Source organism: Sorex araneus, chromosome 1 (genome assembly GCF_027595985.1).
Source record: "Sorex araneus isolate mSorAra2 chromosome 1, mSorAra2.pri, whole genome shotgun sequence".
NCBI classification, from domain to species: domain Eukaryota; kingdom Metazoa; phylum Chordata; class Mammalia; order Eulipotyphla; family Soricidae; genus Sorex; species Sorex araneus.
In genome coordinates this window covers 86158595-86184292 of record NC_073302.1, presented here as the reverse complement: position 1 = coordinate 86184292, position 25698 = coordinate 86158595, and the positions used below count along the sequence as shown (strand labels likewise).

At 42.8% G+C, this 25698-nt stretch overlaps 1 protein-coding gene across 8 annotated transcripts in view; it reads left to right on the top strand.

Moving 5' to 3' along the window:
- Nucleotides 1-25698, top strand: part of TLE4 (TLE family member 4, transcriptional corepressor) — a 148944-nt gene that overhangs the window by 106614 nt on the left and 16632 nt on the right. For all 8 annotated transcript variants that reach the window (XM_055137814.1, XM_055137806.1, XM_055137781.1 and 5 more), the window contains 6 exons: nucleotides 19143-19262; nucleotides 20280-20333; nucleotides 21012-21164; nucleotides 22419-22551; nucleotides 22936-23129; nucleotides 23529-23605. In XM_055137814.1, coding sequence (XP_054993789.1) covers nucleotides 19143-19262; nucleotides 20280-20333; nucleotides 21012-21164; nucleotides 22419-22551; nucleotides 22936-23129; nucleotides 23529-23605 — 731 coding nt within the window. The remainder of the gene's footprint in view (nucleotides 1-19142; nucleotides 19263-20279; nucleotides 20334-21011; nucleotides 21165-22418; nucleotides 22552-22935; nucleotides 23130-23528; nucleotides 23606-25698) is intronic.

Below are 25698 nucleotides of genomic sequence, written 5' to 3'. Positions count from 1 at the left end.
CTGCATTGGGTGTTCCTAATCCCATTAGAAAGAAATTTAAATGAAAATGAGATGTGGAATTAAGTTGAACATAAACATGAAGTTGAGGATTATTTCATGTTCAGATGTGGGGAAAAGAATTATAACATATTTTACAGTACCTTTTTAGGGTTAATTTTGTGAAGGAATCATTACAAAATTCCTTCGATTCACAAAATACTAAGTTATTTTGAAAATTATGACTTAGGGAAGCATTTCATTGTTTCATATCTTAAAAATAATGATACTTACCTGAATGTTTTAGTTCTTGAATATCATGTAGTATTTAGAATTTAAACCATGAGTTATTCTGGCTTTTAAAATAGATTATTTGTTACCTGAATATAGTTTGTATATTTGCCTTCATGAATTGGACATATGAACTCCATAAATCTTGTGAATTGTTTACTATGAGTACTCTTATAGACCATGCTATATTTGTGTTCAAGAATTTCAAGAATTTTTTGAGTAATTGAAGCTGAGGTGTAGTGTCAGAAACCCTGTATGCTAATACCAGCTTTATATCTCCCTAGCTGAGTGATCCTAAGCAGTTTTAACTAGAGTCGTGTTTGTATGTTACTAACACAGTAATGACAATACAATCCTGATGTAATTGGGGGCGGGCAAATATGATCTATGTTGAAATGATTTGAAAATAAGAGTGCCTTATAAATGTGAGTGGGAATTTCGTGAAGCAATAATTAATTTATGATACTTTATCATTTATACATACGTTGGTTTGTTTGTTATCAGAGGTTGAAAGGTTGAGAACTGAATGGAATGGGTTTGTTTTTAATTTTTTTTTTAAATAAAGGCCAGGACCCACAGGGGTACTTGGGTGGAGGCCAAGGGTCACCCCTACTGAAGCTCAACCCAGTGGCGCAGGTCTGAAAATCCAGTCAGTGCTTTGGCTCCAGTGAAGCCCACGCCAGCGTGCGCGGTGGCCGTGCAGGGCTGGGAATGGAGCTTGGGGTCTCATACGTTCCAGGCACGTGCTCTGCAGCTTGAGCGCTCTCCTTGACCAAAACTTGCTTCTTACCTCACTTTTCTGTGTTCATTTTGTTTTAGGTTTTTCGTTTCTGGGTTACACTCAGTGGTGCTTAGGGCTCACTCCTGGGATGTTTGAGAGACTGTGTAAGGTATTAGGGAATGAGCCTGGGCTGGCCACATGCCCTACCCACTGTACTATCTCTCCAGTCCCTTAACTTCATTTTTTTATCTATTCTAATACAGGTGATTTTAAAAGGGGATGGAGAGGTATTCCTATGCTGCATAGTTTCTGTTAGAGTTATATCAATTGGCAATTAGGTTTATAAATATAATTTATACTATAATTAGGTTTATAAACCCTTTTCAAAACTTAGTGATATAAAATGAAAACTATGTGCCACTGCTCATTTGTTTTGGTTGATTGCATTGGGCTTCCATGCTTCTGATTGAAATTGCTTTTGCTTGATTTTGCTCTTGTCCGCAGCCATGTGGGTATTGTAGAATGTCTTCAGCTTGATTAATCTAATTCTCTCCCACATCTCTTGGTATTCCTTTAGCAGTTAGCCAAGACAGGGTTCTTTGAGCATTAGCATAGTCCCAGAAAACCTCTTTCCTTGTAGTAAGTTCACTGCTGTACTGTGAGTCAGGTGACCACATCTAGCATCAGTCTGACAGGACATTACATATATGTGAACAAGGAGTGCTGAAGAAAAGTGTTGACCCCCACTGTACTCTACTCAACAGTCTTAGACGGGAGGAAAAGTTGGTGCAAGTGGAAAACAGGTTCTGGCCTGGCAGAAATCACAGTGGGCCTGTGTTCTGTGATGCCCTTGTGCAATACACATGCTTATGAACCCCCATTCTTCCACCACTGACCGAGTTTCTTGGCAGCTTAGTCAGACTACATCACAAGAAATATCCCACGCCCAAATATGCACCTCTCCTGCTTTCAATAATGCAAAGGATATTGTTTCCAAGACAACTTGATGAAATGTCAGCTTTCTCTCCAGGTCCTAAACCCACACAAGAAGCATTGTTGTCCTCATCCCCGCTGGGTAATCTGTCTACTGCAGTAGATTGTTTGGAAACATGCCTGTTGTTCTTTAAAATATGCTTAATGCTAGATTAGAGAATGGATGTTTTTTTTCTGTTTAGGCAAGCTCATTTCTAAAGCATTTAAAATAAAGAACTTGTGCATGTATGGTATTTAAAAAACCCTTCACATGATGTTTTTAAAACAGATCAATTTCAGCATTAAAATGTTAGGAATTCAGCCAAGGAAAATTCAGCTTGGATTGTATAGCTGTAATGATAATGTATTATAACCATCTTCTTTAAAGTAATTGTACCAGCAGAGCTGAACCTGGCGAATTACATAGTTTTAAGAGTGTTTTCCAGAACACAGTTGTTAGGGGTATTATCCGGGCTTTCCTAAACAAAAGTGAAATGCAAGATGAATTTGATTGATGATCTCTAGTCACAAGAGTGGGCATCACAACATCTAAAGGCAATTCGTCTGAATTGACAAGAAGGTATCATATGTATCAATGCCAGCTATTAGACTTAACTACTTGCCATCAAGATATACGAGAACATGTTATCTATTTTTTGTCTGCCTTGTTTTGAATTTAAAAAGTCTTTATTTATTATATCCAGGGTGAGGCCCAAGATTCCTCAAGCTCTCAGGAGATCAAGAGGTTGCCTGGCAAGTGGACCCCACTTTGTGTAGTTGTGCGCTAGATCATTACTCTGATCTTTCTAGCAGCTAAAGAGAACTCTCCGTGTTTGGTAAAGCCCATTCCTGGCTGACAAGGGCCACCGCTGGTCTTTTCATTTTTACCATCTCTGCACATTGTGTTCCAAAGGAAAGGGCAGTTGTCTCAGTCGCTTCGGTAGTACTTGAAAGGACCTGTTTTTTGTCCACAGTTCTTGCTTTATGATCTGGCCCTCCCCCCCCTCAGAAGTTAAACCCACTATCTAGTGCATAATTAGAATTAGCCTCCAGGTTACATAATTATTCTTATGGCTATTTGCCTTGGGTTTCCCCTATTCCTTCATCTGACAGTAATGGTAGATTTATAAGCATCTTCATAACTATGATTAAATGTCTCAATTCTTTAGCTTTATGTAGCATTCTTGGCCACCTAATTATACTACATTAAGTGGTATGTTGTTGCTTTTGGTGCAGTTGTATTGCACTGTGGATAGCTTCTTAGGATATTTTGAAAAATGTTCCTGTCGTACAATTTGAGCTTGTAAATAGAAGTGCTGAGCATGCATAAATGCGCTTTAAGAAATTATTTCTTTATTGCTGTTTAGTTGAACTGATGGTGACACTAAACATTAAGACTTTGATGTTTTATACGGTATTCTTCCCCAGTAATTAACTGCACTAATGAAGTTAATTAGTGGGGAAGAATGCCGTATAAAACATCAAAGTCTTGATGTTTAATCACAGCTTAAAAAGAAGTTTTATACTCCTCAATTGCCAAGCACATTCCAATTAGCTCAAGGAAGGTCAGAAATTCGGTTTTCCCCCTTTCAGTCTTTGAAGCTTTCCCTGACTCTTTTCTGGTTGACCAGTAGAAGTTATTTGAGCCTGAGTCCGTGTTAATATATACAAGTTGACAGTGTGATTTGTAGAACATGGGTTATCTTCCCACCGGCTGTAAGACCAGCCTGACAGAGACCCACTTCCTGCAGAGGCAGTGGAGACTTCTGCTGTGATGTACTGATGGGGTGGGGGAGGGATGATAGCCACCGAGCATTCGGTACTTTAGCTTTCTGTAACTTGATTATTAACTTAGAGCCGCTCCATTTTCCTGTGTTAACCTTCATTGCCCTTTTAAGCCACTTCTTCTCCCTGATAAGCATATTTCCTCAATGAACTCAAAAGCTGCAAAGCTGAGGAACATTTACAGGACTAGAGTCTGAGGTGGGGCAAGGGCGCTAAAAAGTGAATTATAGGGACTCTTAAGTCACCAGTAGTCAAGCCACCGGTGTGGTGTCAGAACTCCTCAGGTAATTTCCTGTGATGTGTGTTAGATCAGTTTTTATTGTTTTAGTGTTTTGTGTGTGTATGTGTGTGTTTAAGTCAAGCCTGTTTATAATACCAATAATGTAATTCAGATAAGCAATTATTGTAATTGACCTTGGTGATGAGTATCCATGGCTTTTACCACAGTTTGCTTAATACCTGAGGATGGCTAATTATTTCATAATGCCCACTTTATTGAGATTATTGTTTTAATTATGGTATTCAAAATCCATCACTTGGCCAGCATTGTTGTGTCAAGTGGGAAGATCACATACAGGAGTACAGATACAAGTAAGGAACATTTAGCCTCTTCTTTGTGACATGGTAGTAATTTTTTTCCCCCTCCTAACTCTTAACAGTGCTTTTGAAAAACTTTCTTTCTTACCAGTAGAAGTGGTTTGTCTGACAAGAAGAGTCAGAGGGAGATAAAGTCTGAAGGAATTTTCACTGCCCTTGAATAATTTGTGCTCTCTGGAAGGGCTGTAGGTAACTCAGGGCTCACACTACTCCTTGATAAGGGAATCTAGTAGACAGCGGGCACAGAGGGAGCTGATTATCTGAATGTGCCTCAGGTCAGAGATTTTTTTGGCGGGGTCACATTCAGTGATGTTCAGGGGTTACTCCTGGCTCTGCACTCTGGAATTACTCCTGGCCGTGCTCGGAGGACCATTTGGGATGCCTGAGATCTTAACTGCTGTACTATCACTCTGGTCCTAGGTCAGAGATCTTGACTTTCGAATCCCCCAGGCCCTTTCTACCCAGAACACCCCACCCTCCCCCAGGGAGTGAGGCTGCCTTCGTTTTTCCTGTGAGGCCAGCGTAGGGCCTGCCCAGTCAGTCGTTTGCTCCCTGCCAGTTTGTTTCACCTGAGACTGCTCTGTGGCCTCTTTGCTCTCCTTCATTTCTTCCCAGACTTAGCCCAGCCTCCTCACATGCCTGGAAATGCTTCGGTCCAGATTGGCGTCTCGGCAGTGCCTGTTCCTCTGTCCACAGCACTGCCTGTCTCTCACTGGATGAAACCCACCCCGTTCTGAAACATTCATTGTGTTCTTTCATTTTCTTTTTTTCTTGATCACAGAAATACCTTTCACTGTCCTTCTTTCAAGACCTCTTTGAGTAAAGCATTTAGGCTCTAGCACTGCTCTGAACTCTGGCATACCCCATGTGGACATTTAATTCAGATTGGTACGTAACTCAGTAGTTATTTGCCCCAGGCAGGTGATAAACTGCCACTCCATATGCTGTGAAATTGCAGGAGCCCCTAGCATTAGGAACATTCTTTTGGCTTACTTAACATGTCTTTCTTTTCTTTTTTCTTTTTTTTGGGGGGGACCCATTTGGTGCTCAGGGCCTACTCCTGTCTGTGTGCTTGGGGTTGTTCCTGGTGATACTTGAGGGCCCATGGAGTGCCAGGAATCAAACCTGGGTCTCCCCCATGCAAAGTACGTGCTCCCCACTTCCTAAACTCTCTGGCTTAGTCCTCCTTTCTTTCCACAGTAAGAACTATGTGAGAATTCAGGTACTTGAAGTATGCATCGTTATATTGAAAAAGTTGATTCCATCCCAAGTATCTGCTTACCTTAGTAGCTGCACACATACATGCATACTTGCCATGTACACACATGTACATAGGGCTGAAGAGGTGAGATAAATACATGCATGTCTAACATTTCTCCTACCTTCTTCTTGCCTTCTTTAGCCCCCTTCTCAGTCTGAGCAATAAACAGAGCTCTCCACCAGACCCTCTCCAAAGCTCATGGCTCCTTACCTGGCAGGTTCATTTACGTTCACAATGATGACACTAGCAAAGCAAGGGGGCAGTGATGAAAGCTCAGCTTTTATGTTTGCCGTTTTAATTTTAGTATACTTGTGGGCTTATACCGATAGGTGGTTTTGTTTGCATTTCTAATAACCAAGGGTAGTGTCTGACAGCAATCCTTTCCGTTCTTTCAAGTCTGTGTTTCCCAAAATTGTGATCCTGCCCCTTCTCTGCAGAGGGCAGAGGAGGAAGTGGGGGCTGGTACAGTCAGGGCACTGGTGACCTCATGTGCAAGTAGGGAATACTTGTGTTTGTTCACTTTAAAAAGGTCGATTTCCAGAAAGGCACATGGTGCTATTTGTTTCTTGAAAAGTGGGTAGGAGGCTCGATAAATTTTGGAATCTTTGTTTTAAGTCTGACACTGGCCCCCTCTGACACAGAACCTTTGAAAGGTCTATGCAGATTTTGGGCATGTGACATCTCGTCATTATTCCTTTTCGTGGCACTTGGACTGAGACAGACTTTAAAGATGGGTCCTGCTCAGTCTGCCTGTCCTGTCCCTCTGCTGTCATCTCTAGCTTTCCTGCTCCTTGGAACCTGTTCATCCACAGCATTCTTCTACCCATTTGCATGATTGGCTCTAGCTTTTGCTCCCCAGGTCAAAACTGAGCATTGTCTTAGCACACCATCTCTGCGTGGTTTCTATTTTACCATCCTGTAGTGTCACTCTCACACAGTGTCATCTGAATGTCATTATTCATTGTAAGTACTTTTACTACTAGTCATTACATACACTTTCTTTTCAGGCCCCCAATAAGAATGAGTATTGGATGAGGCCAGGGTCCTCATCAGCCCATCTTGTTATTTTTTTAAGCTTGTCTTTAGTTATTAAGAGGCTATACTTTCTGTGTTTCTCCAGTTCACTTACAGTCTCAACATGTCACTCAGCTCAGTCGCAAATCAAATCCCAGCCCATCCAAGGACTTGGTGCAAGAGGTGGGTTTGACAGGCAGTCCCGTGTAGAACAGAGCTTTGGAAGAAGGCCTCAGGCTGCGGAGGGCAGGTAGATGCAGAGACTGGTGAAGATACTGTTTGAAATGATTGTATGTAGACAGAGAAGGGTCGTGCCCCCAGATTCCAGAGCCCGGAGAAGAGCTCCGTCTGCCTGCTTTCAGGGAGATGAAGAGGAAACATCGTCGGTAACCCTTAGGCTCTCCTGCAGCCCACATGGCAGTGGTTATGGGCAGTGGCTTGATCATTGCCTTCAAGAGCAGATTCCAGAAATAAGCCTGAAAGGATACTAGGCCTGCCACTTCCTGTACTTACCTTATTTTATCTTTATGACATTCCTGTAAGACAAATATCCTTATCTGCTTTACAGGTATGAAAATTGAGGCCTTAAAGTCTAAAAGTTACACAGTTAAAAAAATGCTGGCCCTGACATTTGAAACCAGAGCATTCATTCTCTAGAGCTTGTTCTATCCCACCCTTCCCTCTGTTCACCACAGGACAATAAAACTAGTATCTTGTGGTGCCACAGAGATTGTTACAGTGGGTTGGGTGCTTGCCTTGCACGGGGGCAATTGGGGTTACCCGCCAGGAGTAATCCCGCAGCACAGAGCCAGGAGTAAGCCCTCAGCATCAAAGGCCCCAAAACAAACAAAAAACCTAAAACCCACAGAACTAGTGCAGTGTTCACTGTGTTTCCCCAGCATCTGACATATTGCCAGCAGAGTAGCCATTGAATTGAAGTTAGGATTTGACTAGCATCTTACTAGAAGACTGCTCACAGAATCTTTGTTTATTCTTCAGACCCCAGTGTAAAGACTCATATTGCCATTTACCCTTAGTATTTTAAAGCCCTCCTGGGGAATTAGCCAGTGGTCTAGCTGGCCCACTCCTCATGGCCCGTGGAAGGAAATCCTTGACTATCTGTGACTCAGAAGTCCGTGACATGCGCTCAAATGCTTTCTCACACACTCAGCATTGTGGGGTTGTCTGCGCACTCTGGAGTCCTGTGTCCTGGAGACTTCCAAGTCCCATTAGACTCTGGACTGTATTTGCAGAAGACTGCTGTGAGGAGGTGTTTTGGTGTGTCTGTGTGTGCAGAGAAGAGGTGGGAGCTACTCATACCAAAACGTCAATTGCTTTGGGCAAATTTTTATGCACTTTGAGATATTTTTAATCTCTTTATTTTATCAATAAGAACTTTTATTAGAAAATTGCAAACTGTCTTTCATACCATAGTATAAGGTAGCAAAATCTTATCTAGTGTTCTTACTTTTCAATAAAATGGTGATGGACCAAATTTCTCAGTATATGAGAGTGTTTCCTTCCAGGCCATTGTCAGCACACTGCTATTATCACACCACTTAGCTCAGTGCCAAATTGCAGTTGGCTCCATTCAGTTCTGTTTACCCGAGTAGTGCTGTAGTGATTAAATGTCACTGGGTACACCAAGTATACAAAAGTAATTAACCTGAAAGGACATGTTAGAATAAGGGTCAATAACCCCTTTAGCCCGCTGTGCCACTGGCAAGACTCGGCATTCACCGAGTTGCTGGTTGGGTGAGGGGCAGAGTCTGGGAAAGGGAAAGGTCAGCACAGGGGCAGCAGCCTCTGACCACTGCCTCCCCCTTTCCCAGTCTGAGCAGAGCAGAGCTCCCTGTTGCTGGTAGTTCTTTATCCGTTAGCTCTCTGCCCTCTGCCTCTGCGGACAGGCTGGGGTGGTGCTTTATTATTTTCAACACCTCAGCCCTGGTTAGTGCAATGCTGTTCACTGGTCAGATCAGAGTTAGCGTGGCACATGCTTGGGGATCAGTCTGATCTCACAGTATTGTATTTTATCAAATTGTCGCAGTTTCAGATGTGGCTATTAGATGATTATAACTGCTGGAAATGATTTTTTAGCATGATTTGAAGTTGTATCTCCACATATTTGCTTGTTTCGAACCTGCGCTAGCTGGTGCTTCGGCCTCACTCCAGGACCTGGTGCCAGGAATTGAACTCAGGTTGCCTGTGTGCAAGCCAGCGCCCTACTTGCAGTACTATCTCTCTGGTTCCTACTTACTGAATATGTTCAAAATGTTCTAGTCATCTGTGGTTTTAGTATTGGTCTGTCTATATTTGATTTTTTACTTTTATCATCTGTATGTATGACATACTGTGGGGGGGTGGGGAAGAAAGGCAAGAAACGGGGGCAAGTACTAAAGAGGTTTTTTTTTTTTTTAAGTGTTTACTATGTATTCCCTGGGGGAATAAACTTTGTAAGGAGATGCCCAGGAATCACATTTCTCTCTGTATGAGAGACCATTGACCACTACAGCTAAGTTGGGTTGCCTGGCAGGATTCATTTTAATCTTGGCTTTTGCATTAGTCAGATTTGAGTAAAATTAATTTCTCCTTGGTCACAGACAGCTAATGAGTCCATAATGAGAAGCAAGAAGGAGAAACCCTTGAAAAGGATCTCCCTGGTACTGAGGTGTTTCTCTTCTAGGTTAATGAGGAAAACTTGGCATCCTTCACAAATGTAAACACCAAATATTCTCCGCATACACACTCAGAGGTTAAGCCTGGTGCTGACCTTGGAGAAGGGGACCTGTGGGAGGGTATGAGACATGAAAAGGCAACCATCTTTGGCCCCTTTTCTTACCTGGCACCATTCTGCCCTTTGTTTGAGTATCATTTTTGGCACTGCTTCCTTTTGACATTGTTCTGAGATGGTCCTGCAAATTGTCTTTGTCACTCTGTCTCTGCCTCCTGGGCTGTGCCTGCATGGACCTGCACACCAACTCACAGCTCTTCTCATCCTGCCTTCTGCTGGATTGAGGGGCCGCCAGCGGTGAACTAAAGCATGGCACCACGCATGCCCTTTAGGAACTCATCTCTCTGGTTTGTGTAATGAAAATAAAAGGGGAACAAGTAGACATGTGAATGAGCCTTGATTCATCATCAAGATCAGGTTTTATACTCATTTATTCAGCAGCAGTTAAGCAAGGCCCCAAACCAAGTGCTGGCCAACTTTTCCTAGGCTATACTAAGTGATTCTATCAACTTGTGTTGCTCTATATGGCTACAAAAACTTGTGGACCTGTGTCATCACATGTGGGTAGGTATATGCCCCATGTGGTCCTTGAGTGTTGAAAATGGGGCCAGTTTACATTGAGATGTACTGTAAGTATAAAATGCTTGCTAAAATTTAAAGACCTTGTATTAAAAAAACAAAAATGTCTTCTTAATTTTGATATTGATTAGATGTTGACATGGTTTTTTGTTTGTTTAAAAAAGATTAGATTAAAAAGATAGGAATAAAATTAGTTTTACCTGAGTTAATACTTTGAAATCTGACTACTATAAAAAACTTAAAATTGTAGCTTACTTTTTGGGCTTTAGTTTTGCTTTGGGTATTGGAGCAAAATACTCAGTGCTCAGGGGGTACTGCTCCATCCTTTTAAGCTATCTCTTGTGCTCCAGATGTAGTTCACTTTATGTTTCTATTCTAGAGGACTTTGCATTCAATATTTTAATGAAGGGCCTTAAAACCAAACTAAGTGATCACTGAAAACTTCTGTCTTCTGTAGTGGTATGAAGACCTGGTATCTCTGGTTATAACGTGAAAACTGTTAGCCCGAATGCCATTAACGTGATGTACTGTCTTTTTCTCTCACTTCCTGCTGAATTACCCTCTGATATGCTGGAGTATATTTGCATATATACTACATCAGACTATAGATGAGATTCTGTGGAGTTAACACTCTTGGAAGAAAAAAAATGTTTAGCCTTTCAAATAAATTAAAACAGTTTACTGGAAAAATAGCTACATGAAAAGACTTTCTTTTCCAATAAATTTCAGTAGTTACTAAAATGAGGATTCTGGTCCATTAACATATGGCTTGCCAAATCTTAGGGCTGAGTCACTTATTTTCTCTTAGCTACTGCCCTACTTCGGTTTCTTTCAAACCAGCTTTTAAAAGCATGTGGATGTTTTGATTGAAGAACAGAGCACAGCACAAGAATAGGTCTTAAGCCAATTCACCTTCCCAGAATATTTGGGATGGGACTTTTTCAAACCAATTCTCCCTTTTCTTTTGAGGTCACAAGTTCATATGTGGCATCACATTTGTTAGTGAGATTTTATACATTGATTAAAAGGCAGCAGTTGAATGAATGGCTTAGCATATGTTTAAGGATGGTATAAATATAAAATAAAGCCCAGGAGGTGGCAGATGTATGTGACCAAAATTTCAGTGGTATCTGCATATGCGATTTGTAGATTATCTTATTAATGAAGGAAGAGAATTCTCAGTGGAGGAGAAGTAACACTGAAGTTAAGTGTCGCTAACTGAGGAAGACCAGTGATGTAAGGGGCCATGAAAAGACTTTGGGGTAACTAGAAAGTTTGTAAGATATAAGTGACTTTTATGTCGTGCTTCCATGCTCTTCACAGTTATTACCACAGTTTCTGGGAGACCATGAACACTCTGGCATCTCTAATAATACGGAATGGGGCTTAATGAATTCAGCATGTGCTTTGGAACTCCTGCATTTGTGATCAGAATATAATGCGCCCACCTATCTTCCAGTTGTTTCCTCATGTTACCCACAGTTTGGACCACATGCCAATGGTAGCTCTCCAGAGAGGAAAACTACTGTGCCTACGTTAGAACCAAAGCTGTGTCTTCATTGTCAAAAATTCATCTTCAGGGGTTCAGATCACTAGCTAAAGTAACTGTATTGAATGAAATTCCTGGTGTGGAGCCAACAGCTTTATTCCAGGAAAAGGAAATACAGTCAAGAAAACCCAAGAGGACATTAAGATAATGCTCTAATTTAAAATCAATTTTATCGATACCTTATAAATTATTAGGGCATTTTATCCTGACCATGTAGTACATAATGCTGAGGCTATGGAAACAAAACATGAATGACTAAATATTGAAGTACTGTGTCTTCTGCTACTTGATGGAAAAATATGTGTAGACAAAAGTCTTCCAAGTATTTTAAACTCGTGCCATCCCGGTGGAGGTATGATGCCTGTTCTCTCATCTCTATAGTTCTGTGTTAGGTAGGTATGCAGTAAGTACTTGCTGACTGAGTCCCTTAATTGGACTAAGATTCTGTGATGGTTTCCAGATTAGCTTCAAAAGAATAGCTCTTTATGATGTGAGAGGCTTTTCTTTGCAGTATACATCCTTCTCTAATTCTCGCAGCAACACAGAAGTGTTCCAGTTATCCTTGCTTTACCCACCAGAGAAGTGGAAGCTTAGAGAGAACCATTCATTTTCCCAAAGTCATACTACAAATAGTAACAGCCTGATCCCAGGGCAGCTCTCACTCCAGTGCTCATAGTTTGACCGTTGTGGACCCTGCCTCTCTTCTTAATAATTTCCTTGGTTTGATAGAACTTGGATTATCTGCAAAGGAAATTTATTTTGACTCAAGTGCCATTTGATCACAAGAGAAGCAGAAAGTCAAAGGCAGCAATGGAACATTTCGAAGAGCATGGTGTATTTGAAACGTTGTATATCGAGATTATATGAATCTTGTTTCAACAAAGATAGGCCCTCGGAAGCCCCAGTCATTTTTGAAGGCAAATTTTGGTTTATCTTAATTTGAAAAAAGCAAGTTCTGTGAGGGTTATATGTATTTTGTGTTTTTAATGATTTTCTTAAGCAGATTATTTTAAAAAAAAAGAAGCAGTCATAGCTGAAACAGCAACATACTGCCACCGGTGACTGACTCCCAGGCTTACTACTTTCCTTCTCCCCACCAGCATGCTGTAAATTGTGGGCTACTTTACATAAATTTGCATGTGCTGTGAGTCAGTATGTAAGATGTGCATTTTGACCAAATACTTCCATTTAAAAGTTTTCATATTTAATTTTTCCCAACAGGGGGTTATTTTCTCATCACAGTTATTCTCCTGAAAGTGAGGTAATAGATGTTGAAATGTTCCATCAATTAGAATTATATCTGAAAATAACAACATTTAAAGGTTGAGTAAAATCTCAACAATAAGTGCACCAGGCGGTGGAACTGTGTTAGCTTGGTATACATTGAAAGGTCCACTCATAAAATAATGTTTACTTTTGGAACTTGTTGGGAGTATGTGGTAACTATAAAACCTTTCCAGACTCTAGTACCTGCACTGACTGATGGCTCCTGATTCAGAGCGCCTCCTGAAAGCCCTTCTGCTTAGTAGGAAGAGCGGGCTTTGTCCTGTGGATCTCTAGCAGGGGTCTCAAGGAAATCACCAGTATCCATGTCTGCATTAGGCATTTGCATTGGGTCTTTGCAGAGGAAATGATGATTAAGGACTTCATTTACTGCGTCAATAAATAGTTTGCAGGGACTCGTGTGAGCCTGACTTCTCTGTTCTTCCACCCCCACCTCCACAGACAAGTAAGCTCTGAACTGTTCCTGACCCTAAGGAATTCGTGTCCTGAATGCAGATAGCAGTATAATTCATCTTCGAAACTGGTTTTAGAAGATAAAGAGAGGCTTGAACAACAGGTGTCAAGAGGGGGCAAATCAGGCCTGGTGAGTCTTCTTGCCAGTTCTGTGGTGCCCTCTGCCACAGAAGGCTGGAAAGAAGACTCCCCTTTATCTTTTGCAAAACTGATTTGCATGGAGATGGGGTGACTGAAGTCTGAAGTAACATGTAGATGGGTGAGTGGAGGCCATAGTTGATGGGCAAACAAACTATAACAAATAAGTTTTAGAATTCTTGATCATGGTCGGCCACACACACAGCCTTTCCATGGCTCTTTCTGAGCAGAATCTTGTCAGAGAGCATTGCTGCACCTGTGTCAGGGAAGAGCAGAATTAATTAGCTTGATGTGCTTTTGAAATCATATTAGGAAATCTGATGTGGAGGTGGTGCCTTTAGTTCTGCCTTGGTGCAGTATTGACTCAAACCCTTTTTGTGTGTAGTGAAAGGAGATGTTTTGGTTAAAAACAGCTTAGTGAAACCCTGTCATTATGGACCTTTCGAATATCTCTGCTGAGGGATAATACTGCACAAATGCCTAGAATAGCACTTCCATATGACTGTTAAAATAAGCCCACATTACGAGCTCAACACCCCAGTCCCTTCAGGGGAGGGAGTACGGTTGGCTGGGTGAAGCACGCCAGTAGAATGCCAGCTTGTGAACGCAGAGGACACAGTTGTCCGCCTGAGATTGTGTGGCTCCTTTCATTAACTCTCAGAGCAGCCCTGCAAGGGAGGGGGGGCAGGAGAGAGGAAGGGCTGGTCCCACACCACAGAGAGCATGAGACCCCGCCATTTCCCCAAGGCCACCCCACTATTAAGGGGAAGACTCTACACTCAGACCCAGCAGTCTGACTCCTGCTAGTAAAGTCCATGCTACCTGTGATTAAAATTAACTAATTGCAGTGCTCCCAGCTCTTCTCATGCATGGCCACCTTTGATCTTCAGGGGAGCAGTGAAAATGAAGGGGTAGGCATAGCCCCTGAGCTCGCTGGAGGTGTCAGATTTCCAGCCAACTTCAGCAGCAGCCTCCGGACAGTCTGGGTCTGAATTTTGAAGTAGGGCCTGTGGTGCTTCTCACTTTGAGAGGATGACCTGCTTTGTCCTGGAGGAATCCAGTCTTTAAAACTTTGCTATGACACTATTTGTAATTTCCGTATAAAGACCTAAACATTTTATTGGGGGGGGGGGTTACGCGCACACCGCACACAAACACACCACCACCATTTCCCCCTTGTCTTCTCTTCCTTTTTTCCTCAGCACATTTACCTTGTTTTGTTCTGTTTGTGACATTCGTTTATGTCATAGTTGAAGGTCTATTTACATGATCAAACTGGAATAAAAAGATTTCTATTTTAACATTTCAAAATAGTATAGATGCCTGCAATCATAATGCAGCTCCAGTAGGTGTCTTGTGTAATAACCTAGAGAAATAGCTAACCGGGCTGAGCTTTTAACATAAAAATAGAGGTGTACAGGACCAGAGTGTAGCAGGTAGTGCAGCAGGGGGGAGGGGTGCATCCAGCCCAGGTTCCATCCCTGGCACCCATATGGTCCTCAGAGCCTGCCAGGAGTCAGCCTGGGAACTGTTGGTGTGGCAGAGACAGAGAGAGAGAGAGAGAGAGAGACACACACACACACACACACACACACACACAGAATGAACTTTTGTAGTAAAAATGTTTGATTTTAAAAAATGAAACAGTATTCCTCCTGTTCATTTGCCCATCAGTGATCCAAGTGGCCTTTCTATGACAAAGTTTTGGTGGACTTATACAATTTATGATGAGAGTCCATGCCAAGTCCAATTTGATTCTAGAGCAATTATGTTATTAGAACATTGCTGATTGCCTCAGTGCCCATTGTGTAGCTTAACCTTTAAATGTTAGTGATAATTAACTACTTTATCATTCTTCCAGGAAACTCCAACATGTAACTGTCCTCCAATAAAATTCAAAAACTAAAGACTGTCCATAGGACCAGAACAGCCATTGTAAGAAAAGATAAAGCTGTTTACATATATGCACCAATATAAGCATAAAGATATAAATACACATTAACATTTAGCATTAATTTTTAACAGAGTAGTAATTAATCATTCTTCAGAAACTTAGTTTTTCCTTTTGGACAGAGAGGAAATTACTTTCTAATGTGTTGGAATGCTCATCATACATACGCCTTCTCTGGTTGTTCCTTATTTTTGTATAGTATCAAATTGGTTAAATAAAGCCATCTTGGTAATTGGTTTTCAAAGATGATGCACATTGACATCTCAACAAATTTAAGAGTACTGAAGCTAGCCCTTACCCTCAGAGTATCCTGGTATTATGGTGATCCGGCCTGCAACCATGTTGGAGTGTTAGAAAGACGGGGATTTTAAAACCTCTCTAGGTGAGCCAGGTAAGAAGGAAAGTTTTAAGAACTTCAGATTTAGGTTGTTAAGGAAGGACTGGAGCGATAGCACAGCAGGTAGGGTGTTCGCCTTGTATGCAGACAACCCGGGTTTGATTCCTCCGTCCCTCTCGGAGAGCCCGGCAAGCTGAGAGTATCCTGCCCACACGGCAGAGCCTGGCAAGCTACCCTTGGCATATTCAGTATGCCAAAAACGGTAACAAGTCTCACAATAGAGATGTTACTGGTGCCCACTTGAGTAAATTGATGAACAACAGGATGACAGTGCTACAGTGCTAAGGTGTAGAAGCTGCCAAAATTGTCAGTTCCAAGGGGTGTACTACTGCTTAGAACTTACTTTGCTGATTGGTTTTACTGGTTCAACTTAGTGTCCCTCTGAAGGGGATCATATTTTTGTCACATGAATTTTGGATTACGATTGAGGAATTAAGATTGAGGTGAGAGAGTTAGTACAGTGGGTAAAGTGCTTGCTTTGCAGGACAACTGACCTGGGTTCAGTCTCTGTTCCCCTGGTCACTGCCCGGTGCGCCCCCACCCCTCCCCAAAGCAAAACCAAATTAACAAGACGAAAGAGGACAGAGAGGATAGGACAGAGAGGATATTTGCTTGTTTCTGTTCAAAAACGTTGCCAGCCAGTTCCCTGCTCTCCATGGACCTGGTACCCCGTCTCCCCACAGAGCTGCAGGCTGGAGTGGAAAGCTCACTGGGTTGAGTGAAAGTTAGATTGGAAAAAAAGAGAAATGAATGCTTAATCATTTTGTTCCTGAGAGCAACTGAGAAAACTTTGAAAGCTGACTGTAGAGGCCTAAAATTAAATAATAATAAAAATAAAGAACGAGGAGTATTTGAAAAGAAAGTTAACTCAAAGGGGCATTTTGAAAGCCAGAGGGAAAGACAAAGGCTACAGAGGTAATGAAAAGTCCATCCAGTATTTGGGCATGATGCGGGAAGGGTTTAGAAATACTTAGACTTGCTCCTTCAGAGGGAAGGGGGACAGGCAGGGGTGAGTACAGGCGGGGTCCTGGTGGGCAGGAGGAGGGGTGTGGGAGAGGGGTGGGGCTTGTAACTGTTGTGCACATAGGCTTGAGGTGTGAAGCTGAACTCTTGAAATTCCGTCATGGTCTATACGCAAGATAAGTCAGTAAAAACTTTTTTTTAATAACACAAAAAAGAAATGCTTAGAAATTAGGACCTTTTTCTTCTGTGGACGATAGAAAACATTTTGTCATTTGTTGTTCGTATCTTAAGGGCAAGTGAGAAGCAGTTCAGCTTCTCTTTAGAAAAGATGAATTGCACAAATGTGGAGCATAGACTGGAGAGGGAAGAAGCTGTATGTGGGAGTCTGGCATGTAATATGTGTGGTAGTCAGTGGCATGATTCTGATAATGTTCTTAAAACCCTCCGTGTTGGGTCACTGTATGGAAGCAAAGCATAGACTCTGAACGGGTCTTACCGGAATTTGACGGAGTATGTGAAAGACGAGAAACAGCTCACTTCTTAAATGCTTATGCAGGGCTTTCTTCAGCCTTTGGCCTTACTAATGTCTGTCATCCTTTTTGTCACTAAACATAAGTTTGAAAAAGGACAGTCAGGATTGAAGACAGACAGTTTAGGAACTTCATAGCAAACTGTGGTGAAGAGTGGCCCAGGAAGAAAGAATTTAGAACTCTCTGGCTCCTGGTACTGCTCACCCTCCCCTGCGTCCTCTGCCCTGGGAGCTGGTGGTAGAGTGGCTGTCACCACTGCTGGCCACCAGGGGGTGATCTCCCGGGTGCAGTACTCATCCAGTTGTGGAAAAGTTTATAGGGTTATTTATTTACTTATTTTTAGCAACTTACTTTAAAACCTTAGCGCCACACACACACACACACACACACGAAGCATTATGTTCAGTGGAAGTAAAATGGTACATAGAGCCACCATTTCTGGACTTTCATACTGCTTCCTGCAGTTAAAAGTCCTTCCAAGTTTTCTGTATCATTACAGATGTTAATTATTATCAGCAAACCAAGATAAGAAAGGCATAAGAAGTTAATTTTACATAAGATGAAGTTGTGTGAGGAAGAGCTTTACTGAAGAATTTCCAGAATTGACCTGCTGGTTGTGATTTCGGGATTTGCCTAGGACCTTTTTGTCTTACCCCTGATAAGATAGTCTTTCCTTTGCTCTCCAGGATCTGTCTTACCACAAACTGAGTTAGTGTAAGACTGGGAGATGGCCCTTTTGAACTATACAGGGACTTGGTTTCTAGGCCTTTACCGCCTGTTTTTACCAGCCTGATCAGCCCTGCACTCAGACGCCTTTAGAGCTTCTGCTTGGTCTCTCTTACCAGGTTGAGCACCACCTCTGAAAGTCGCTTTTAGGTTTCTTCCGTGCTTTACTTCTTTATCCATGCTTTAGACTCTCGTGCCAAATAAATGTGCCCAGTAACCATGACACGGATTTGATGGCAGACAAATTGATTCTCTGTCCTTGAGATCTTGTTCCTGATGTCTGTGTCCTGTGTGTCTTTTTCTCCAGTTGAGAATTTGGGGGATGCAGAGGTGAAGAATGTGACTTTAGCCTATGCACATCATTCCAGACTATGACACCCAAGGGAGGCGTCATCTGTCCCCATTCCCTGTCCCATGGGGGTTCCTGGATTTCCAGGGTAGAAAGCAGGTCCGTAAAAACTCAAAGTGTAAAAAAGGAATAAACTGCACTTTCGCTGATATGACTTGGTTGGGGGGTTTGTTTTATTACTGTTTTTAAAACGCTAGGGGCCAGAGCTCTGTAGTATAATGCAGAGGGCATTTGCCATGCATACTACTGACCTGGGTTCGATCGTGGCATCCCATGTGGTCCCCAAGCCTGTCAGGAGTGATCCCTGAGTGCAGGCCCCTGATCATCGCCTAGTGTGGCCTCCAAACAAACAAAAATTTGACCTGTGCTTGCAGGAGTTTAAGATGCAAAACTATGCAGAATTCTGTAAATAGTCATTTATGTACATACTACCTTTGGGTGCTTAAGTAAATCCACAAAGAGGTGCCACTTGTCTTGTTTCATTGAGGAGTTACTAATTGCTCCTCAAGATGGACTCTTGATTTATTCCTAAGTTGTTCTGTGTGTTGTGGAGTGGGGGAGTGGTGGTTGGAAGTGTCTCCCTATCACATTAGGCTTGATTCCCTTTGCACTTCTCTCCCCCAGTGCAGTCTCTCTGCGTACTTGGCCTTTCTCCCACCCAGAGCCCGCCAATTCATTTTTCTCTTTTTTACGGTTTCTCTGTCCCCTCTGTCCTCTTTTCCCTTCCCCCTCCTCCCCCTTGAGTGCTGCGCTTAACAGTTTAACAAGTGTGTTCTATTCTAAATAAACAAAATGAAAATAAAATTTCAAGGAATTTAAAAAAATTTTCTACTTGGGGTGATCATTTCTCAGCCTGTTTCCCTTCCTCATTCTAGAGCTCTTCCGTATCCCCGTCAGCCAGCTTCCGAGGAGCTGAGAAGCACAGAAATTCAACAGACTACTCTTCAGATAACAAAAAGCAGAAAACTGAAGAAAAGGAAATTGCAGCTCGTTATGTAAGTTCATTCACCTTTGCTTTGAAAGGGCCTAGTTTACCTTGCTTTCAGTGAAAAACGTTCATATGTTGCATTATCAGCAAAATTGAACACAAAACCATGCTCTGTGAGAGAAAAATGGGCTGCCTGCCCTAGGCTTGCTGAAGGCCCCTGTGTGCAGAGCCAGCCATTGTGCGCGTGTATGTGCTTTATTGGCAGCTAATTGAATATTTGAGGGTTTCATACTATTTCTGTGTGTTTCAATATAGATGACTCTTCTGTCAGATCTAGTTTGATAATCAAAAATGTCTAGAACTCGTGCTGAGGAATAAAAAAGTGTTTCTTGCATATGGGTTGCCACTGTGTTTTCCCCATTAACTGGTTTGGCCTGCAGAGCACAATTTAATGGGAACAAACTGGATAGGGCCTTTGTAGACAAGCAGACCCTGACCCACTCCTCAGGTTGTACCTGCAAGGGCCCAGGCCTCTGGGGCCAGAGAGATAGTACAGGGGTAGGACACTTGCCTCGCCTGGAGTCAGCCCGGGGTCTATCCCGGCTCTGTAAGGTCCCCCAGAGAACTTGTGGGAGTGACCCCTGAGTGCCAAACCAGACTGCCAGGTATGGTCCCAGAGCAAACATACCTAAAAAGAGAGTGCAGGCACAAGGGAAATGATAAATTTGGATTTTTGTGTGAAAACTCCCAGCTCTAAAGTTGTGGCTACTTTGTTTAGTCAGAATGATGTGTAACACATGAAAGCACGCTCATTTGTAAGTAAGGTTTAGTGTGAATGTGCCAGCTTACAGTTGATTCTCTAACAAGCAATTCTCTAACAAGATTTTTTTTTTAACTACAAAATGAAATCATGATATCTACTTTATCACATCATTGTGAGGATCAAAGGATACAAAATTTTCAGTTGATAGTTCCCCTTTGCTCTGGTTCCTGAGATGTGAGAAGTTAGTCTGCATTTAAGAAGGGGAGGTCAGGGGGCCTGTTTTCTGGCAGAGGAGGTGATGTCTGTCTGTTGTCAATGTAGGACAGTGATGGGGAGAAGAGCGATGACAATTTGGTGGTTGACGTTTCCAATGAGGTACGTTTATGGCTCATTTGACTTCTTGCTCTTACCCAGCTATAATGACTTAATTTCTTAAGGGACCAGCTTTTTTATTAGCTGAAAATGTGATGCAGTATTGATTTTATATGTTACTGATGCTTTTTTAATTGCTATTCTCTGTAAAGTGCATGTGTGTGTTACTGCTGCCTTGGATGCACACCAGGCCTTCCCCGCCCGCCTGCCGATCTCATGTACAAGTGATGTAGCAGATTTTTGTCGGATTTAATTTTTGTTTGTTTTGAATACATTCTGTAAATCGCCGTGCCAGATATTTTCTTCAGAATTTCAGTGAGCCTTGTGTGTGCATCTAAGCCAAGTTTCCCTAAAGCGGGTAGGACCAACTCCTAGAGGGAGCTGGAAGTATAGGGGTGAGGGTTGCTGGAATGATCCAAGGGGCAGGGGACAATAATAGTAATACTGAGGCTATTAATGAGCAAGTATTACTTCCTACTTGTTCCTTCAAGGTAGATTTTTCAAGAGGCGCATTCAGTGATTCCCGCCCCCACCCCCCTGCTATAAACAGGCAGTAGGCCAAATTAGCTTGGGAGCATCTGATTGAAACTACTAAATGTCTTTGGCTAGAAATACCCACACCCAAGTACTTGGGCTTTATGTGTTGCACGATGCTGTATTAAAGCCGGTGTTCCTTTGTAGGATCCATCTTCCCCTCGAGGGAGCCCGGCACATTCCCCCAGAGAGAATGGCCTGGACAAGACACGCCTGCTCAAGAAAGACGCCCCTATCAGTCCGGCTTCCATCGCATCCTCCAGCAGTACTCCCTCCTCCAAATCCAAAGAACTTAGCCTTGTAAGTGTCCTTCACCATCTTCCATAGTGTCCCCTCTTTCAAGAGGGTTATGTTTAGTTTTTGCATTTTAGACATTCCAATATTTCTGCAGAATTTTTCCTTCCATATGTGTGTAAGTATATATGTGTGTGTGCTCCAACTCAAACTGACAGAGGTAGTTTTTGGAACAGAATGGTTTTGCTGATCTGTTTTGTGAGTTATTGCAAGGATGGAAAAGGATATGGGAAAATTGAGTAAAAAGTGTCTTAGTGAAGATGAAGAAATAATACATGGGGGTTGCAGTGATGCTTTTATCACCTGTGGCTCGCAGTAAATTTAGTTTGGGGCCTGGATGTGATTTTTATTGTGAGTTTTGTTGGAATTCTCTCACTATATGTGACTGCAAAAATTTTCCCTTCCTATCTAAAAAGTAATTTGTCATTTACGAAAGTCGACCTGATTCACACCACAAATCACATGCACAGATGAAACTGCGTGTAAGTCAGAATAATCTCGCCCACACCCCTTCTCCTGTGTCTGTGGAGTTAATTGCATTTTTCTGTGATGTCTTCTTTTTTCATTGTAATATAGCAGGATTTTTTTTTTTAAACAAATTTAGTTTCCAGGAGTATTTTGAATTCACAGCTAATGGAAATGAAATTCTTCAGTTTGTCAGAAAATAAGGAACCTGTGTCTGTAAGAGACTAGGTTAAGTTTATTTTCTGTGGGTTTTTTTCCCCTTGGTCTTGTAACAGCAACTGCTGATTTTTGTGAATATTCAGACTTGAATTATTTTTAATGGGACCTATTAAGTAGAGAACCTCTTTTGACGTGAACATCCCATCTGGACTCCAGTTTAGACCCCCAGAGTCTCAAATTAGAGTCACCAGCAGGTAGCCTGTCACAGGCAGAATGTCATGGTTTGGCAGCCTCTGTGTGCCTTCCCTGAAATGGACTGTTTTACCCTAGATTCAGTTTCAGTTTTGCCCTACTGAACATTGTTTTGTGGTATTGGGGAAATTATTCCTTTGTTAGCTCGTGTGTGTGTGTGTGTGTGTGTGTGTGTGTGTGTGTGTGTGTGTGTGTGTGTGTGTGTGTGTGTGTGTGTGTGTGTGTGTGTGAGAGAGAGAGAGAGAGCGCTCTTCTTAATTGGTAACAGTGAAGTCCAAAGCTAAAGAACTGTTTTTATTTCTTTTTCCTTTACCTTTTAAAATATTTCAGCATCATCTTGAAACGGCTTTAATTGCCATTATATTTCATTCTGTTTCCTGTTAGAATGAGAAGTCTACTACTCCGGTTTCCAAGTCCAGCACCCCTACTCCGAGGACCGATGCCCCCACTCCGGGCAGTAACTCCACTCCCGGACTCAGGCCTGTACCCGGAAAACCACCAGGCGTTGACCCTTTGGGTTAGTAAGAAGAAAGTTTTTCTCCATACTTAACATTCTTTTCTATAGTAGAGAAAGGATATTTCTTGTGATTACGCTTCTTGTTTTCAAAGACATTAAGTAAATATAAAAGAATGTGATACATTAGACTAAGAACCAGCCTTGAATGGCTGTTAGGGAAAGTGATTAATTCAGAATAAGCACCTGCCACTACCTTGCCTGGCACACATAATAGGTATCTAATAAAATAAGGCAGACAAGTAAAACTCCATGAAGGACTGACCTTGGGGAATGTTAGAATAAGCGCCTTTGAACCCTCTTTGTAATGTATTTAACAGTGTCTAACCTTATTTTCACTTGCTTTGTTCTTTATTTCTCTTCCCTTCTCCCCAACTGGCCCTGTAGCCTCCAGCCTGAGGACCCCAATGGCAGTCCCTTGTCCGTATCCAGCCCCGTTTGGGATTGTGCCCCACGCGGGCATGAATGGGGAGCTGACCAGCCCCGGAGCTGCCTATGCTGGCCTGCACAACATCTCCCCGCAGATGAGTGCCGCGGCCGCCGCCGCAGCCGCCGCCGCCGCCTACGGACGCTCTCCAGTGGTACGTGTGTGGCCAGAGCACAGACAAGACGTGCTCTCAAGGGTGTCAGCGGAGGCATCTGTGTGCATTTGTAAATTGAACAGCATGCAGCCTTACGATAGCTATATTTTTGTAAGACGGGGGAATATTTCTTTAAAGAAATGTAAACCCATGAGACTGGAGCCAGTAAGATGGTGTATAGGAGACTTTTTGTGAGCTTCAGTGATTTCAGCATAATTTATCATGTTTTTTCTCTCTCCCTGTATGAAAGCGTTCAGTCATAAATATCCCTTAGTAAAAACTTCTCCGTCTACTCTAAATCTTATCTTAAAGTACTCCCTTTACTTTGATTTTAGAGTGAAACAAGTTTTTCTAACTATGTCTGTTCTGTTCCTGTTGTTTTGCTTGGGGAAATGACAGGTTGGATTCGATCCCCATCATCACATGCGTGTGCCAGCTATACCTCCAAACCTGACAGGCATTCCAGGAGGAAAACCGTGAGTACTCCTATGTTACTGTGGGCCCCTGAGGTGATCCCAAGGGAGCAAGTGGTCCTTGCCAGCATCTCCCCTGCATGGTGTTTTCATTTTCTTCTCGGAAGAACGGGGTTAATGAGGTGGGGTTTCGTATTCACGTAAAAATCTTGAGTGTCTAATAAGGAAGTGGAAATTGCTGAGGCCTCTTCAGCAGTCAGATCTTCTCTGTGTTACTGATTCCAAGGCACTTCTTTTGTTGTCTTGAATGAGAAGAGTCTGATGAGCAAACATGACTGCTGCAGTTGGGGTGTGTTGGAATAAAGCATGTCAGACTTCCATGGGAGGAAATAAAGAAGTGTGGCCCCCTGTTCAGTTTGGCGCTCTAGAACATAGGGACTTGCTCGCCTAGCTGCTTGTCCTGTGGACTGGCTGTCTGGACTCTTTCTGCTCACAGCCCCCGTGACTTTGGAAGGTAAAACACAAAACAGCTGTTCTACATCCTTCTTACAGGTTCTCATCTCTTAGCACATCTCAGTCCACATCTTTCATTTCAACCCGGTCTGTTTCTGGCACTACCTCTACACAGTTCTCTGTCTTTTGGTGTTCCCTTCCCTGATACAGAGGCTTTTCTGTAAAAGAACACTGACATTTTCAAGTCCTTGACTACTTTTGTTTCCTTTAGGAAAGCATCCGCCATGGCCCTCCCCACTGTTGGTCTGGCAGGGATTTATTCTCTTCACCGTTTCTGTTGGTTTCCTCTCTGTCATGCTCCCTACGTGTCCTGTACCTTCTTCTTGCCCGGTCTAGTGCTTCCTTCCGTACCCTCTGCTATTCAGTCGCAGTACTGTCCCCTTATCCCAGAGACTTCCCTAGTGGTTCGCCTGCTTTCGCGCATCTGCTTCGACTAGTCCTTTCTGCAACACTTGTTCTTTGGCTTACCGTCTCACTTCAGATCTCTGCTAAGATGTCACTTACCACCGCTTTCTGCCCGGACAACCCTATCTAAAATAGCATCCTTCTCTTCCTTTCTCTGCAGAATTGTACTTTTCTATTCCACTGCCTTTTTTTTTGTACTTGTCGATAGCCATTATCTACCTCTTTCCACTTGAAAATGTTCCATGAGAGCAGAGCCATCCTTCCTGCTGCTCGACTGCAGAAGCCGCCCCAGTCCTGCAAAGCTGCCTGCTTTGTACGTGGTTCTTACAGTTTGTACTGGATGAAGGGGGAGAGAGGAAGAGAGAGCTCGTCCTGTCCGCGTGCTAATTTATTCACTAATGTGCACTCAGTTGTCACCTCGATATTTCGGATGTGTCCCTTTTTCTCTCTGTGCTCCTGACCCCCAGTGCTAATCATGATCAACTCTTACTTCTCTGCTTTTCACCTGGTGCCCACTTGAGCAAATCGGTGAACAACGGGACGACAGTGCTACCTTCAGATTCCTGCTCCTCTGTAATTATTTCTCTACAGGCTTTGCTCTAAACATGCATCAAACATAGTGCCAGTGCCATAGCCAAGTTGTTCGGTAAATATTTGATTGATTAATAAGGAAGGCAAGCCAAATTAGACTCTGAGTTCCTTGAGAGTTGAAGGTATAAATACCAATTACCATGAAAGACGTTGTGCTTGTGTGTATTCAGCAAATAATTGTTGACTGACAAGTCTTGTTGACAAAGAACTCTTAGGAATTTGAAGGTAAAAGTTGGGTCTGTTTTAAGCAGTGACTAAAGATAAGGTCTTAGGTTTAATCAAATACTCCAGTATTTACAGCTCTCACAAGAACCTGTTTTAAAAGGAGGGACCACTTCCGAGTCCTCTTCCCTCCCCTCCCCGTTTCCTCCCCCTTCCCTCCCTTCCCCCTCCCCTCTTCCCCTTCCCTCCTCCCTCCTCCCCTTTCCTCCCTCCCCTTCCCCTCCCCTCCCCCCTTCCCTCCCCCCTTTCCTTCCCTTTCCTTCCCTTTCCTTCCCTTTCCTTCCCTTTCCTTCCCTCTCCTTCCCTCTCCTTCCCTCTCCTTCCCTCTCCTTCCCTTTCCTTCCCTTTCCTTCCCTCTCCTCCCCTCCCCTCCCCTCCCCTTCCCTCCCCTCCCCTTCCCTTCCCTTCCCTTCCCTTCCCTTCCC